General features: G+C 35.7%; 1 protein-coding gene across 3 annotated transcripts in view; it reads left to right on the forward strand.

The window, feature by feature from the left end:
- Naaladl2 (N-acetylated alpha-linked acidic dipeptidase like 2) overlaps positions 1 to 18,423 on the forward strand; it is a 1,212,242-nt gene that overhangs the window by 1,108,736 nt on the left and 85,083 nt on the right. The window contains exon 12 of one of the 3 annotated variants that reach the window (XM_040754623.1): positions 13,177 to 14,018. The exons of the other annotated variants lie outside the window; for them this stretch is intronic. Within the exon in view, the coding sequence (XP_040610557.1) occupies positions 13,177 to 13,212 (36 nt within the window). The 3' untranslated portion in view covers positions 13,213 to 14,018. Of the gene's footprint in view, positions 1 to 13,176; positions 14,019 to 18,423 lie in introns of those variants that run through there. 3 annotated transcript variants of the gene reach the window in all.

Below are 18,423 nucleotides of genomic sequence, written 5' to 3' on the forward strand. Positions count from 1 at the left end.
TCTTATGTGTATGTGATAAAAAGAATAATGTTTTATGCATCTCCTGGGATGGCTTAACCTCAGTATTTGACATATGAAGAGATTTGATGTTTGCTTGACTCAATGAAGTAGATAAGGTCACTTCATCTTTACATGTTATCTAAGTTAAGAGTGAGAGCATTTCTTCCAATTAGAGGGACATAATTATCTGAGGAGTTAAGTATTCATTTTAGCTTTCTGGAATCCACCTATGTAGTAATTAGGAAAAGAAAATCTCCATGCTTGAATTAATTAAAAAATCGGACATATGGCTGTTGACTCTTGTCACCAGGAATACCCATGGTAGGCCATCTGTCTCCTCTAATTTTTCTGATGAGGTCATTATATCTTTTGGTTTTTGACAAATAAAATAACATTCTTTTTGTTCTCAAATGAGATTCTCTACTAAAAATACAAGTTATTCATTTTTCCTATACTAATCTCAGCCTCATCAGTGAAGAAATTTTATTCATTCTAGTATGCCACCATAGATTTGAATATGACTGGATAGCAGGTCTTTGGCAGGTGTCTTATATCTTTTAACCTAGTTTTGTTTTACCTGAGAGTTTGTATATTAAGTCTTACTTACATTATATACAATTTTACAGAGGTTATAAATTACATATCTAGCATTTTATATTTCATCAGGGATAATGCAGCTTGTGTTCTCAGCCTAGAGATAGATAGGTGACTTGGCTGTTAAAAATATGTATTGTTCTTACAAGGCACCTTAGTTTGGTTCCCAGCTCCCCATCTGATAGCTCCTAACTATATGTAACTCCACTTGTAGGGGCATTTGATTCATTTGGCCAACGTGAACACCTGCATTCACTTGCACATAACACACATACATACTGTAGTAGTCTGAATATAAAAGACGGCCATAGACCCATAGGAAGCGGCACCATTAGGATGTGTGGCCTTGTTGGAGAAGGTGTGGCTTTGTCGAAGGAAGTGTGTCATTAGAAGGCTTGCTCTGAGGTCTCACACTCAAGTCAGGTCTAGTGTGACATTCACTTCTTGCTGAAAGCTGATCAGGGTGCAGGACTCTTAGCTCTTCTCCAGCACCATGTCTGCCTGCATGCTGCCATTCTTCGGGCCATCACGATAATTCCACAGCAAGTGACAATTAAATAAACTCTGAAAAATATAGAAACCAAATGGCTAGTGATAGGTGAAAATTTCAAAATATTGAAATGAGGATATTCAAAAGCCTACTGTAGACAAACATGAGTGCACGTGTGTGTGTGTGTGTCTGTGTGTGTGTGTGGCACGTGTGTGTGTGCACACACACACAAACAATATTTAATAACCACTAAAAATTATATTCAATAATTATGAAAAAGGTCTCCTTTACAGATTTAAAGACAAATGTATCTATAATTGATTTTTATAAGAAAATCATATATAGAAGTAAGTTTGAATAAGGCAAAATAACTTTTGTGATTTACTGATTATCGTCTTGTCTTCTCTGCCTACCTCGGGGACTCGTGTCTAGTCCTGAAGAATATGTGGTTTCTTAAAAGTGTGAATAAGTTTTAATATAATCAGAGTATTTTGTAAACTGGCAAATATTTTAGATGAATTGTGATTGTATTTTTAATAGAAACCAGTCTGTTTCTTCACAGAAAGCAGAGTGAAGAACAAGTTAATGGATTTAATTATTATAAATGGCCAAAATGAATAGTTCAAGCAAACATTATCTCATCCGCAGTAGGAAATATTTCTGGTTGAATCACTTTAATAATTGCCTCAGGATACAACTTTACCTGAGTAGGCAGTTTTCAGCTGTGTTTACATATTCATAATTAAACTAGATTGACTAGAAGACAGAACCTGTAAGGGATGTTGTGGGAAACTTATAAGATATGAAGGGCTGAAGAGATTCTTGTAACTGGACCACCAAAGGAATAAATGACAATATTGTTTTAATTGTTAAGGGGGTGTGCCCCCATCTATAGTCTATAGGATTATGACTATGTATGTATGTGAGTATATGTATGCTTGTATTTGTGTGCAAGCACATGTGTGTGTGTGTCCAACAAATATATATTTCCAAACAGGGCATTTGAAAACAAGGAACTTAATTTTGATTCCAGTTGATATTTAACTTATTATGAATGGATTAAAGTATTAAAAAGTAATTTGCTACTTTTCCTGATTTCCCCAATGCAGGAGAAAGGCCATTGCATGTGCAGACCCTGTGATACATTTAGTAGTGGAGAACAGAGTAGGAGGTATACACAGAAGTGTAAGGTGTACTCTTCCCCACCAGCTACCTGGGTCTCACCTCTGTCTCAGATCCCAGATAACACACAAGATGCTATAATAATTATGAGGCTGTTGGCCGTTTGCTATGGTTTCTTAATGGGTAGACCTGACTTAATTATTAACCCTTAATTATATATTTTATAAGGTCTTATCTTACAAGGAAAGCCAGACTTGTTCCCTCTCCTCCTGCGATCATATGGCAACTCTCCACTCTTGACTATATTTCCCAGAATCCTTCTCGACTCCTAGTCCCACCTATCATGCTTCCCTGTTGGTGAACTGTGCTGTATTTATCAACCAATAGGACAAATATATACACAGCAGGACTTACCCCATCATCTCCTCTTTTCTGTCTAAATAAAAAGATAGGTTTTAACTTTAACATAGTCAAATTATATATAACAGAACAGTTATCAAGAACTATAATAAGATTTAAAGAAAGCATTTTACCATCTATCATATCTGTGAGTATAAAGTCTTATATCTTGCTTATCTTTTATATAACTAAGGACAACTGTAACTATAACTGTCTGTTTTCAACTCCATCAAAGACCACAGAAGGATAATATATAAACATTAGAATTGACAGAGACATCTTGTTACCTGGACAGTCACTGAAGTTCCTCTGTAATGTTGGGGCATTCATCTTCAGCCCATAGGCCACAGTGTTTCTGGCAGACTTCTCAGCAAAGCAGGAAATTTTAAACTGTCCATCTGCACTGGCAGTTTGTCAGTTATGTGTTCTGCAGAATGTCTGGCAGACTCTTCCATGGAGAACAAACCCTGTAGGACTGTCCATCTTGTTTTGTAAGTTCAGCAGTCAGTTTCCTGTGGGTCCTGAGTGTGCAGTTTATACAGCAAACAGTCAAACAGTACAGACATGAGCAGTTTCTTGCCCAAATGTCTAATCTTACCATGTTGAAAGCAAAGTTCATAACAAGCCCATCTTCCTCTCAGACATAATTGTTGAGTCAGGAGTAGTTGTGTCTTACTATCATGAAAAACCATAAGCCATTTAAATGACATTTTCTAAAGGTCTTTGAAAGGATTGAAGACTATCTATCCATCTCAAATATATCTAGAAAACTCAACTAACCTAACTATAAGTTTTGACTATTTTAGGTAACTATCTATAATCTGTACTTTAGTCTATATTTTTAAAAGAGATAAACACAATATCTAAACAAGAGGAGAAATAAAATATACATCACAAAATTGATCTTAAATTTGTATCAATAAATGAAAATTCATAACAAAACAAATTATTCATTTCTATATCATATTCCCTTTTTTTCTCTTTAGAAAGAGATTGACTGTGATCATTACTATTTATAAGCAGCCCCATTTAAATGAAAACAAAATTTTATAAACAATATTTGGAAATTTCGGTATTGTTTATTGCAAACTTCCTCCTGCTGATTGGGGACACTGTCCATTTCATGGGGATCATGACAAAACACAGAAACCTGGGCAGGCCCTTGTTTTTGTATTCTGCATGATTGCATCACCTCAGGTGTCTTACATGTTGGATCATCTGGGACACTGTTTCAGGGAGTCATGCTTTATCAAACCACAGTAGTATGGAAGGAATCCATAGTTTACTTTTTATGTGGAAACACAAGCAGAAATTCTTTTCCCAAGAAACCTGTCATTATATTTAAATTTAGAAGCCAAAGCATTTTCAAAAATTGTAAGGTGGTTTAATGCAGTAGCATTTCTTTTATAAGTTGCTGCTATTTCCTTAGCAGTCAGACAATTCAAAGACAACACAACAGCATACAGTATTCAGACTCTCTTTGTACTTTTCATCTTTACATGGATTTTTTAATACTGTATTTCTTTTACTTTTATTTATATTTTTCTATGAGACAGGGTTTCTCTGTGGAAATCTGCCTGCCTCTGCCTCTGGTATTGAGATTAAAGGCTTGTGTCACCACACCTAGCCATTATCCTGTTTCTTTTTCTTTTCCAAGCCTACGTTTATTTTTTAATACACTATAAACCTTTAAGAGGTTTTACTTTAACTGAATCTGACTTTACTGTAAATGTTTATGTTTTTCTGGCCACGTGTCTGTTATCTGCTAAACAACATTGATAAGATAAAAGCACTAGATGTTTTAGCTGCTGTCTTTCCAAGATGGAGCCTGTAAGTTTACTGCCAGCACTGGCTGCACAAGTCTCTGCTTGTCTCTAGCAAAACAGAGCCCACCTGAGAAAATGCTGCTACCAAGAAGCCATGATTCTCTCTGTTCTTCTGTTTCTAAAATTCCTTTTAAGCTTTTGTCATTCTACGTGAAAATTCATGCCACACATTGCAGGCGCAACACAGGCCTTATGAGTCAGCCTGGGAAGAGCATTGAGCTGCATTGCTACTCCCATTTATCTTGTTCTTTTACTTTTTTATTGAAATTAAGAACAATTTTATTTTACATACCAGTTCTAGTTTTCTCTCCTCTCATTCCCCCACCATCTCTCCATCCCAGCCCCCTCCAATCTTCAGACAGAGTGTTGCTTCACATGGCGGATCACCAAAGTCTGTCACATCATTTGGGACAAGATCAAGGCCCTCCCCCATGTATCTAGGCTGAGAGAATATCCCTCCATAAGGAATGGGCTCCAAAAGCCCATTATTACATTAGGGATAAATATGGGTCCCACTGTCAGAGATCCCATAAACTGCACAGGCCTCCTAACTGACGGCCATGTTCAGGGGGCCTGGTTTGGTCTTGTGCAGTTTCCCCAAATGTTAGACTGCAGTTCATGAGCTCCCACTTATTCAGGTCAGCTCTTTCTGCGGGTTTCCCTAGCATTATCTTGACCCCTTTGCTCATCACTCCTCCCTCTCTACAGCTGAAAGCAGAAACAGAGATTCAAGTTTGGTTTTTTTTTAAAGGCATGCTCTCCACAGAACACTTACTGCCTTAGAAAAATTGGGACGTAAGGTGTAGGCACAATGGCTCACAAATGAGTGATTCCAAAAGAAAGATGTTACAGTGGTTTAGCATGATGTTTAAGATCTAAAGTTCATTTCATTATCTAGGCTCAGTAAGCACGACCATGAAATGGCAATGATGCAGAACTGTTTGTTAAATGGAACAGAGTACACTACTACCCTCTACTTGTTGTTACTTGAAGTTTATGTCTATGGTTCTTCTTGGTGACCTTAATTGGAATAACTGAGTGAGCCAATCAATATGAAATATAATTTACCCCTAGAAGCTGCTGTTCCTCAGAAGAGATACAAGGCTATATTCACTAGTAATTCTCTTACAAAGAAAATGTCCTAAGTCTTGAATTTAGAAGACTTAGTTTGAGGAAAGACTTCTGTCTGAAAAGTGTAGCAAACATAAGCAGAATTAGAAACTTTTTGGAATTTGGTTATCAGACAAATTAGAAAAAGATGGAAGACTTAAGAATACAGGAGAAAGAAGATAAAACTTAAATGAATGACTTCACACACATTTTGTCCTGATTGAAAAAGAAGAGGAAAATGGTAATAAAAAATAATTCCTCATTTTTATACAAAATTAACATCATTTGTACAAGCTCTTTAGCTCTTTGAAGAGTGCAGAAGTATGCCAGGTTTAGAGCAGTTGCTTAAAGATATTTCAGGTTCAGAAGCATTTTAAACCCAACATCACATTTCATGAAAGCTCTGCTCCTTTTCATAGTTGAGTGTCTCTAAAATTCCTTTTATTGCTACACATAACAATGTTCAATTGTGATTTTGATTATGAAATGTCTACTGTGTCATTGCAAAGTTTCTCTCTGTTGATAACTCGAAAGGAATGCGCATGTCCCTTGATTATTTCTGCTCTAGAAACTGCTGGGTGTTGAAGATTCAATATCTCTTTGTTAGCAAAACTCATGGTCTAATGTAGTGGTTCTTAGCTTTCATAATGCTGTGACCCTTTAATACAGTTTCTCATGTTGTGATGACCCCCAATCATAAAATTATTTCATTGCTACTTCATAACTATGATTTTGCTAGTGTATGAATCATAATGTTAATATCTGATTTGCAGGATATCTGATGTGTGACAGTCTAAAGGGTCACAACTCACTGGTTGAAAACCAGTGGTCTATGTAAGAGAAAGACATATAGATATTAAAGTTCATTAATTTGATATTTTTCAAATTATTATTTAAGTGTTGGCCCAGATCCATGGACATATGAGCTACTTGTCTCATTACCATGACAAAATTCACTACAAAAATTCAAGGAAGGCAGGGTTTATTTTAACTCACAGTTCAAGGTATAACCCATCATAGTGGCAGAAGTATGAGGTACTTGGTCACATTGCATTTGCACTTAGGAAGCCAAGAAATGACTGCTTGCCTTCAATATGCTTTTTTTTCTTATTTAGTCCAGGACTTTAAGGCCCGGGGTAGGGTGGGGGCAGGGTGGAGAGGGGGGACACACAAATGATGCTGGACAGTTAAGGTGGGGTTTACACTCAGTTAATCTAATCTCTCCAAGGCTAAACTGATCTTGCAACTGCCCCTGGAGGCGTGTTTACATTTGTGATGCTAGATCCCCACCAGTTGAAAGTAATATTATCATTGGCAAGTGCCTTACAAACATGCTCCTTTATGTCCTACTATGAGATGCCTGCCCACTAATCCTCCTGTAAACTGAAGATAAAGGTCACTCTACTGCTGAACCTTGTATGTCACAAATGAAAGACAAAACTTATACCCATGTTCTTTGACCCACTGAACACCATTTTCCCACTTTCTCCTCACTGCTTTATTTTTATTCTGCTGTAGGCATTGTGTTTTATCACATAAGAAATGTACACACAATGCATTTTTTGCTTCTGTAAATATATTTATATTTCAAGTTTTATATTTTCAGTATGTTATAATGTGATGATTGCATATGCATAAGATTCATATGCATTTGCCAAATGAGTGAAGAATCATTACCCTGAGTAGTTAAATTGAGGTTCTTAAAGTCTAAATGCTTTCATACATTCACTGTGGCTCATGGAAACACCTTTTCTATATTTCTTACAGTATTTCTAAGTATCTGGTGCAGTTCAAAGGCACTACCACACTTTGTAATTATTATAATTAAATTGGGATAGACTTAACATAATAATAAGTGGACAAGTGAATGACTAAAGAATTTTCTTGTCTAAAACACAGAAATTTGCATTGTAAAGCCTTTAATACGTACACCCATTCTTATGCATAATTGTGTTTTACCATAAACTTAATCTTAAAGAGGTTTGTAACTGGACCAAGTTATCTATTTCCTTAATGTTGAGTTTTTCCAAGACAGGGACAAAATGTCAAAAAGTTACAACTTTCCACCAGGGGTGTGGCACCTAGGACATTTTGACTGTTAAATCCAGAAAGGAATCACTACAATTAATGTTTACTCAAAAGAAATTTAAATAAGAATAAAAAATTCAAAATTTGAAGAAATTTAAGAAAAAGAAGACAAAATAATTTAGAATAACAATTGTTTTTAAGAAAGCTTATTGTGGTATTTAATAATAAACATTTTTATTCCACTAAATAGATTATAAGTGCAGATAGGAAAAGAAAATACTCATATAGTGCAAATGAAAATAGTAAACTTTGACTAGAAAGAATAGCAGAGAGAACTTAATGACTTGGATTTTAGCACTGAAGAAATTAACATTGAGAAATAAAGACATTCTATTAAAATATTTCTATTTTCTAAGCTCAGCTGATGAAATCTCTGGGTGAGTAAAGTGCTTGCCTTGTCAGAGCTTATGCATGACCTGAATGTTGTGCAGCAATGGGATGCGCATCTGTACCAGCAAATCTGAAGAAGTGGGAAGGAATGAGCTCTGGAGTTCACTGACTATGTTAGCCAATCTGTGTTGTCCATGAGTCTTACTAAAGAAAGACAAAGGTGCTTTCATCAGGGTCATCCTACAATAAATAAATAACAATTTTAGGAATAGAAGAAGCATAGCCACTGCCAAGAAACATTGAACAAATTCAGTAATTGTATGCATGCTTCAATATCAAAGTGTATTAGCAATTATCTTACTAATAACTTTATTCCTTAATTTCAAAATTCTAAGTAAAGATAATTTATAAATTGTAATAGAGACACTGATGAAATTTCTTTACAGAACACAAATTTTCAATTGGCTATTGGCCACTAAAATATTCAAATACTTGAAAAGAGAAAAATGATTAAATTTAACAATATGCAAGTAAAGAGAATTTTTTTTTGGTTTTTCGAGACAGTGTTTCTCTGTATTGTTTTGGAGGCTGTCCTGGAACTCGCTTTGTAGACCAGGCTGGCTCGAACTCACAGAGATCCACCTGCCTCTGCCTCCCGAGTGCTGGGATTAAAGGCGTGCGCTACCCACGCCTGGCTGAGAATTCTTAATTTTAAAATTTAATAAAACTTCTCTGCTGTGAATATTAGTGAATATATATATTAAATGCTATTTAAAGTATAATAATAAAGCCTAACTTTAGCTAAGCAATATATTTAAACTTACGTTTATACTATTTCTATCATGAAGATGTACATAACCTGTTTAAGAGGCTATCCTTGTAATATTTACTTTTTTAAGTTTAAAAAGATCCATTTCCGCATGGATATTTGCAAAACACTGTGTTTAAATTCTCTAAAGCAAAAGCCTGTTTTTGATATTCCTAGTAACTGTCAGTCAGGTCCTTTACTGCTTCAGCAACCTCCTGCGATAAATTTGGTGTATGTTAGATGGCTGATTTTGTAGCAAAGTTGTTCATATAGTGGGTTTTTTTCATTCCTAAAATTATTGTTGTGGGCATTTTGACATGTCTGGTGTTTCAAATAAAAATTTTCAAAGGTCATAGGAAAACTTAAGTAGGAAACAGACTTTAGGTAGAGTCAGCTAACTAAAGCATTTGGTTATGAGCCGTCAAAAACAGAAGGTGATTTTCATAGACAAATTATTCACTCTAAGCAAATATAAAATTTTTGTTAAAATCCTAAAGTAACATTTTGCTGTGCATAAGTGGTGAATGCCTCTTAGAAAACAATACGGAGTAATCTAGAATAATGTTTGACCAACAGTATAGATGATAGATAAATTATTTAAAAATGAGGTGTCATTATCCATAATACAGATTTCCACTGTATAGGATTTAGAGGCATTTTGAAACTAGAAATTTCCAAACTCTGTGAACTAACAGTAAGCAGAAGTAGCATGGCATACTGTTACAGACTAACCAAATGTGCTGTTGATGTGTCATTGTTAATACATAGCTTTGGGACTATAAATGATTCTAAGGAGAATATTTAACAGTTGATATACAAGCCCTAAACAGTCTTCCCAACAGTGGTCTGAAGTGGGAAGCTAAGAGTAGTAACCTGTCCTGAGCTTAGGGACCTGGGGCACTGAGTCTAGAGCCTTGACTCTTTCTAAGTGCAACCAACTATTTTTGCATACAATTCTGAAGTATCAAGAGGAATTCTCAAAGTGATGGTTAATATTCTGTCTAAGAATCGAAAACAAAGTGTATAAAGTTAGGATCTCATGTTCCATCAAACTAAGTGAAGGAGAATAAAAAAATAATGCCATAGTGATGATTCTGTTTAGCTTAAAATGAAAAGTAATGACTATCTTTGTGCCAGTGCTATAAAAGTAGTCCCAGTAACAGTTTTCTCCATGTTTCTTGATACTTTTATATTTTCACAATATTAGAAATCCATTTGATAAATTATCTACCTATTTTATCTTAAAAAGAAGATGTAAATTGAGCACTATAGTAGAACATCCTGACAACACATCCTCAGTATCTCAGAGTAGCTGAGATCAAAGAGCCTAGCTGTCAGTGTTTGAAAAGCCAGATACAGAAAGCAACAAGGCAACAAAAAATCATTTACCCTTCACTAACTTATTTGCAAGGCCACAAAATGACAATATGCTGACTCTTCTGTTCTCATTCCTCATGGGATGATTTACAGGTGAGGGTCATATAGATCAGTATAGACTTGGTGTCATCTAACTGCAGAGAGAGCCCAGGACCAAGGTGTAGGCGGTTCTATAAGTGTTGGGATAGAGTGGTGGGTGGGTAAATGATTCTGAGTCTGAAAGAACCTATATTTACTTAGAGGGAAATATCTTCAAAGTGTTTTCTCCATCCCCACCTTCTGTAAGTGAGGCAGGTAAAAAGGGTCTCTGGTCAGAATCTAAAGAAATATGAATCTATCTAAAGTACTTGGGATAAGAAGACAATAATGCAAAGTGTCACCAACCATTGGTCTGGCTTTTGCTATAAATCCCATGGGATACTGCAGTATGCTATCTGGACAGTGAGCCTGATGTAAGGTGAACATCATCCTCAAACATCTGTCATGTAAACTTTCAAAATTGTGCCTGGGAAAAGCCACCCAAGTCTATCCCTCTTTCAATTTAGCTATTATTTCACTATGTAGCCCTAACTAGCTGACATTCTCTACAAGGACCAGGATGGCTGAAAATATGCCGCAGTACTTCTCCCTTTTCCACCTAGGTACTTGGATTACATGTTACATGCACTTGTGAACACACACATACACACAAACTCATACATCCAAACATACATATGCATGCAAATGCACACACACACACACACACACACACACACACACACACACACACACCCTTGCATACATGATACACCATTTATATATGTAGAGTAGTATTGAGGATTCAAGGTTGAACACATGGACCCCAATCTATAACCCACTTAGCTATAACCCAACCCTAATTACATTTTATAAAAACATTTTTAAGTGCTCTTAGGACAATGGACAAGCATAATGTAATACTTCAATATACTGAGATTTTGCTTCGTATAAAGTTTAATGTTTGTACAAAACATATGAAGATATGTTGTTGATATTAGTACGTATAAGATATTTGACTCTGCAGTCTCTCGTGGTATCTGAGGTAATTTTATTTTGAAATTCCTATTGTGACTCACAAGTCCCTTAGATTGGACCTAAATAAAAATGAACCTGTGAATGAGGTATGTAAAATACGTGCCTTCAGAGTGCTAAATGTCCTTTGCACTACAGTCTCATAATTCTTTGTATTTGAAGAAGGTCAGACACATTGTCTAAGGGCTGAAATAGGTCAGCATCTGAACTCTACCACTGTGAACTTTGGGAAAGAACTATTGGTTGTGTAAGTATCTTAATAAAAGGTCATCCCAAATTGCCGCTGACTTTTGCTGTTGTCTTATGTCATGTTCTCCAATGGTATTGCTTCATGCATGTGACAATGTCTACCAAGAGGGATAAAGAACACCAAATAATGAATCCAGAAGGTAGCAAGTCCACAATAATGTAGAGTGGGCTGACTGGAGGCCACATCTGGCTGTGAGCCTCTAAAACTTTAGACAGCAGATGTCTGAGAATTTCTTTGGAATTTCAGCAAGGAAGGGATGATAAATGGAATTAATTACGTTAATAATTTGGAGTGTGTAAAAGTGTCATCTGAGGCATTTTATTGAATAAGGTTTTTTTATTGCTTTGGTTTCATGAAAAAAAAAGTACAGAAACATTTTATGTGTTTTCTCATTACCCTGGCCTCCAAACTCTGTTTTTTCTATGAGATCTCAAATGCCTCTGTGTCAGTTCTCTTATGTTGGCAATTTTTCAAGCTCCTTCCCCTCATGTTTGTGAAAGCCATTTATTGATTCACAAAGTGCCTTTAAATTTCACCTTTACGCTTGTACTTGAATAACATGGCAAGAATTACATTTATTGAGTCACTGCTATGAATTAGGTCCATTGCATGCATCACTGTATTTAATCTTTAGAATAATTCTGTAATAAATATTAATATCTGCATTTAGCATATGAGGAAATGGATGCTCACAGGAGTTTCAGTGTCTGATGACATCATCATACACAACATTAAGATTCAGGCCAAATTGAGTCATACTATGCAGATACCTCAGTGGTAACCCCCAACTCTTGCGATTCTAAATATTTAGAAAACAGGCATTGACAAAAATAGAATGTTTATTTGAATGAAATTATTGTTTTAAATCTCTACACCATGAAAATCTTCAAAAATTACCAGCTTTCAGTGTGCTCTCCATGGCTTGAGGACATCAGTGCCCTTTCCTTACAGCTGTTGTTGTAAATGCAGATGGTGAATATGGTGGAAAATAATCAGAGATTTTTATTTTGAGATTTTTAGCAAATGGAGGGACTGAATATTTAACTTGCTGAAATGTAAAAATTTCACAATGTGTTTTTGAGATCTGTCGATCTTAGCTGTGTAATTATGGTCCTCTCATTCAGTTGGTCAAAGATAGAGAATTCAGAACACCGCATCGTTTTCTCGGGTTACTGAGTGCTGGCTTTCTGTTGTTCAGTTCTATACCAGGGTCCATGTCCCACCTTCCTGTGAAACATACTGCTTACAAACAGATTGGGCCATACTCTTATCTTGCTCCACTCTCTTTCTCTCTCTCTTTAATTTTCTGACTTCTAAAGGATATCAAATTGAAAAATAAATAACTGCCTATAATACTCAGTGATAGAAAATACTTTTTAAGACAATACCTTTGCCATTGATGGTATCAGACTTAATCTGGTAATCAGATGCTAGCTCATCATTTGATAAATTATTTTTTGTCTTTAAAATATTGTGTTTTTCCTCATCATTTTTATTTTTATTTGTTTATATATTTTGTTTTGTTTTTTGAGACAGGGCTTCTCTGTCTTGCCTTGGCTGTCCTTGAACTCACTCTGTAGATCAGTCTGTCTTCCAATTCACAGATATCCACCTATGTCTGCCTCCTGAGTACTAACTAGGATTAAAGGGATGGGCCACCTTTCCTAATCCACTTTTTTTTGTAGCTTGTAAGAACTTTGTTTTCCTTCCGTATTTTTCCCCCTTTGCTTAGGTGTCTGCAGAGCATCTCAGGACCACTCAGAGATAGTTTCAACCCACGTGGTGGCCTCTGCTGGGGAGTTGTAGAGTGCATGGGCACTCCACTCTTTAGTAGGAAACTGTTGGATGGGTACGGAGGGCACCTGCACACCCTCTGACCAGTTGGCCACCTCTGATTGTGCAGCAATGAACTCGGGATGGTGCAGTCCATTTGCCTTGAAATTTCTCCTTGGTCACACCCTTCTCAGCAGCTGTCTGCTCCTCCTTTCAAGTCTCCTCTGGGTCTCTGTAGAAGTAAAGATCAAGCATTACCTTCCACAGGTGCTCACAGAATATATTGTCACTCATACGTTGAATTTCTCTGCACTATGTGGACATCACTATCATAAGACCTTTTTACAAACTCAAAATTAGCACATGTAGCTAATAAAACAAACAGAATCAGTCTTCTGTCTGTTTTATGGGTATTGAAGGAAATGTTGTTAACAGGGAATGGTTGTCACTGTTATATTACTCTTACTTTCATCATCACATTTAAGATTTCAACTTGATCTTAAGAATTTTAGGTGTAGATATTGCACACTTCTTGTAAGTCTTTCTGCATATTTATTTTCATTACATTTGTAGACTGTCATAGCTCTTATAATGTGTCTCAATTCCTTTTTTGAAAAATATGCACATGAATTTAAATTAATTAAAAATATAACATGTTCTCTGTAGATATATGTTATAAACAAACACACACAAACACTCCTACATAGACATACACAGACACATGCAAGCACACAAACACACATGCTTTGTCCTAATTGACTTTCATGTCCGAGGAAAATAATAATTTGGTGCATAAATATACTCCAAAAATTGTCCTGTTTGTCCTATTTTTAAAACAATATTGAATTTCTAAAACTTAAAAGTTTATTATCAATTTGTTTGGTTTTGTCAGTTTTGTATCACAAATTTGTATTTCTTTTCTAATTATGTAAAATTGTTCCTAGTGGAAATAAAAAAAGCACTGGTAACAACATTTTGACTTTTTTCCCTCTTCATCATTAGTGCTTCCAGCATCTCCCTGTTATACTAGGTATTGTTTTTTAATAAACTCATACATCTTCAGTGTCACTCATGAATTAGAGAGATATCCCTTCAAGTCAAAGTCTAAACCAGTAACATGTAAAGACATTTTCTTTTCTTGTGTATGTCTTGCAGAAGTGTTTCGATATTAAACTTTATTCTGTTCAAAGAAACAAAGAGAGAGGAACAGGAGGAGGTTGGACCTAGTGGTATCAGTGTCCTGATTTATTCTAGAAGCCCCTCCTATTCATGCACCTTACATTTCAAGCTACCTCAGATATAGCAGTCTCAATAGGCTGTCAAAATTTTGATGAGGAATAGAGAAATCATTGACTATAATGTGATATTGTCTTGGGAAATTCACTGTAGTTGTTGAACAATTAGTTGTTGGCATTGGATGATCAGCAAGACTTAAAGGATAGCGAAATAGGGCCAATTCCATAATAAGTGTCCCTTCGTCTACAGTAGTGCCTGTATGACACCCTGCAGTGTCTTAGATTTCCCAAAGCAAACAAAAACCAGTAATTACAAATTCTCAAATTAAAAACCACAGATATTCTTTAAAATACATTTTCATACATGGCTTCAAAGAAACAATTGTGGATATCAAATTTAACTATTTCCAAACAAAGTGATACAGAAAAAAATTAAATCAGAAATAAATAACTCAAGACTCAGGCAAATGAGAGGATATTGACACCATATTACAATGCGAATTAGGGATACATTTGATATCAAGTTAATTGACTGCAAGTTCTCAGCAGCTGTGGTCATAGAGTAATGCTGGTTCTTGCTTCAATGATCACTGTTTTTAAAACCAAATTGGAAATGAGAAGAAAGTATCAGCTGTCCTGTGTGCACCATCCGCTTCTTCCCAGAAATGACATGAGACATGTTGTTACTACATCTACATGCAAAAGGATAACATCAAAATGCAGAGGCAATTCACCTTCAAAATTAGAGCAAAAGGAAAGAACATCATGTTACATGAAACTCTGATATTATACTAGTTTATAGTGTCTGCCATTCTCAAGTACATACAGAAGTTTTAACTCAAAGAAAACTAGAAAAAAAGCACGTTAAGGAATTTACATTGCTCTGGGCAAGTATTTCTTCACACTTAATTTTGTTGCAAATGTTTTGTCCTTGATGCTTATCAGGAACAAAAATGTGACTTAAAGTCTGTAGATTTCCATTCTGTTTCCATTAAATTGTAGATATATAAAAGAAACTTTCAGATTGACTTGTGCACAAAATCATGTGTGTCCAATGTTTGGAACTAATCACTCTGTTAAGAAACTAAGTTCGATATAAAAGCTTGTGAAGAACACAAATGTCTCCTAAACTTTTCCTATTTCTTTCCCACAGCAGTCCACATTTATTTAGTATACATGCTTATATAATTAAAAGACTAAAGTAGCAGTAAAATTAAGCTGATTGTCAAGAAAATGTACATTGAATGTAATAGCCACAGTAACTTTACAAACATACTTTATATACATATTCATAAAGAAAGTGGTATGTTTTATTTACTGCACTACAATGTTGCCTGTATTGTCTTTTATTTCTAAATACTCACAAAACTGGATGTTCTGCACATGATGTAAACATTGTGAGAAGTTGTACTTGAACCAATTCCGTAATAACTCCATTTAATAAACATTATTGTATAATAGTCTCCTAGCTGAGGGATGTTCCTGATTTCATAAAATAAATAAATGCAACATTAGAAGCATGTATAAATAAAAAACAACAGAAATACATCTTGAAATTCTCTTATTGATTCAAAGAAAATAATTCAATTCATATTTTCTGTGACTAAAGAGTAATTTGTTTAATCCAAAAATTTCCAAATATTCTTCCAAACACACACAAAAATGTAGTGCAGTACATACTTTCCCATTAGCCTGATTGTGTTCTTTGCTTAGTTGTTAAAAGTAATCAGTAGCTTGTAAAATAATGAATTGATTTTATTTCTGTCACTGAAAACATGCCTAAAACTTTTTAAAATCACAAAGTATACATAATTGTGTACCACCAAATCCCAGTTCATTTTTAGAGTAAAGATATTACAGTCTGATATAAGAATATGGTATATAGGTTGGATTTGTTCATTTTAGTCTGCTTATTGAACAGTAGTTTAGGGCAACAGTCATCACCAACAAATGATGCAGGTGCCCCCAGCCCATAAGCTTTTCTGTTTTCTATTCACAGTGCAATAATTGTTTTGTGGAGGCCAGGGAGGAATCAGTACTGAACTGAGGAGGAAGATCCCCTGGGAGCCTTTACAGTGTCTGTATTAAAATTAGAAAGTGGAATTCTGGTTTTAGGCAGTCTCTTTTGGTGTCGTCTGTGAGATCTTTCTTACTACTTTCTTTTTTCAGGTAATGACCCTCTATAATATTCCACTTCACCAATCCTATCTCTAAAAAGATGAAACCAGAAATTAGGACAGGAGATGGTTCAGTGGACTTCTCTGCCTGACAAGCTTGAGAACCTCAGTTAATATTCCCAGAACACTTGTAAATGTTGAGCTTGGCATGTGCTATCCCAGTCTCTTGTGGAAAGATCAGAAAGAAGCAGGTTATTTTTTCAAAGTTTGTGAGCTATCCTGTTTTATGCAGGGGTGACCAACAAAAGATTGTCTTAAGGTTGAAGGTGGGGACTGACACCTGATGTTGTCCTCTGCCCCCCCCCCACAAACACTGTGGTACCTCTACTCAAACTCATAAAAGCATAAAGAACACAAAACAAAAATACACATGGATGAAAACCTACAACAAAACAAACCATAACTGCAGGTAGGGAAAGTCATTGAATCCACCAATAGGTCCTTGCAGTGGCATAGTGGCAAAGCTTCTGGGGCCTTTCAACAATGTAATTGGCCAACATAAAATTAGATTTCACGCTCAGCCCTTAAGGAGCAGGTTCATTGTTGCTGCTGCTTGCCTTTCTGTGTCTTACCGTGCTTGCATCACCTAATTCCATGTACTTGTGGTGACATACAGAGATACCTGAAAAACTTCAATCCCTGGCACAATGGAGCATTTTTCTACAACACACACTTGCAATTTTATGTAGAGTGATTTTTTCTCAATTATACGTAAACCATGATTTCCAGCAAGACATTGAATAAAGTCTTTGTGTTTTCCCACATCTTCCATCCAAACACTCTTAAATTGTAGACTCCACATTGCAATTTTGTGGTTGAAGCTACTTTTCAGCATTTTTTGTAGGGATTTTCACAGGAATGCTTAAAAGAACACTGGCTGAAGTAAAGCTCAGCTCAGTATAGCGACGTATGCTGAGCTGTGTAGAATTGTCACTCTGTGTCTGCACAGGGGCAACTAGTGTGATTTCTTCTTTTGGAATCAAAGCTGCTGTAATGAGAGAAACCCACACCTTAAATTAGGCAACCTTACTGAACAAATGGCTTAAATCATTTTTTAAAATATTCCATTAGAATGGCATGATGCTTCTGAAATAGGCTTTGGTATCCGGGATATATTTTGTGATCTATCCTTTGAGGGATTAACAGTTATGAGCTCAGATTTGCAATCATTAAGATTAATAATATCAGTACCTGTGACTCCATAGGTGGTGGTATACTTATTTGTAACAATTATCCCAACTGTTCCCACTGAAATTAAAATGGCAATACAGTAACATATACATATATATATATATATATATGTATATATATATGTGTGTGTGTGTGTGTGTGTGTGTGTGTGTGTCAAGAAGAAGAAGCAAGTAACAGGTTATCTCACTGGGGATTCTAAACAGAAAACACATGACTTTATGCTATCCTGTCATTTTTGGTCCTTACTAGCATGTCTAAGTATAGCAACACATTTTACAGCAACTTGGTAAATATCCAGATTATCCCCAACATCCTTGGAAAAACTGCTTGTTTTCTTTTCTTTTTAGTTGAGAGAACATTACCACAGACATTCCAAAGCATGTACCAATGAGCACATACCATATGGAAAGCATTCTCTCTGGCACCTTGAGTAGAAAAGGAGCCAGACATAGTGACATAGACCCTCCCTACGCAACTTTGTGTCACTGAAGAGAGGTGATAATGCAGAGTTGACTCTAATAATAAAACAAGTGATTTGAGTGCTAATATCCAAATTTGGGAAAATATGATCCAGAAGAGAAACGGCTAACAGAAAGTGTTAGA

This window comes from Mesocricetus auratus, unplaced genomic scaffold (genome assembly GCF_017639785.1).
Source record: "Mesocricetus auratus isolate SY011 unplaced genomic scaffold, BCM_Maur_2.0 Super-Scaffold_100011, whole genome shotgun sequence".
NCBI classification, from domain to species: Eukaryota; Metazoa; Chordata; class Mammalia; order Rodentia; family Cricetidae; genus Mesocricetus; species Mesocricetus auratus.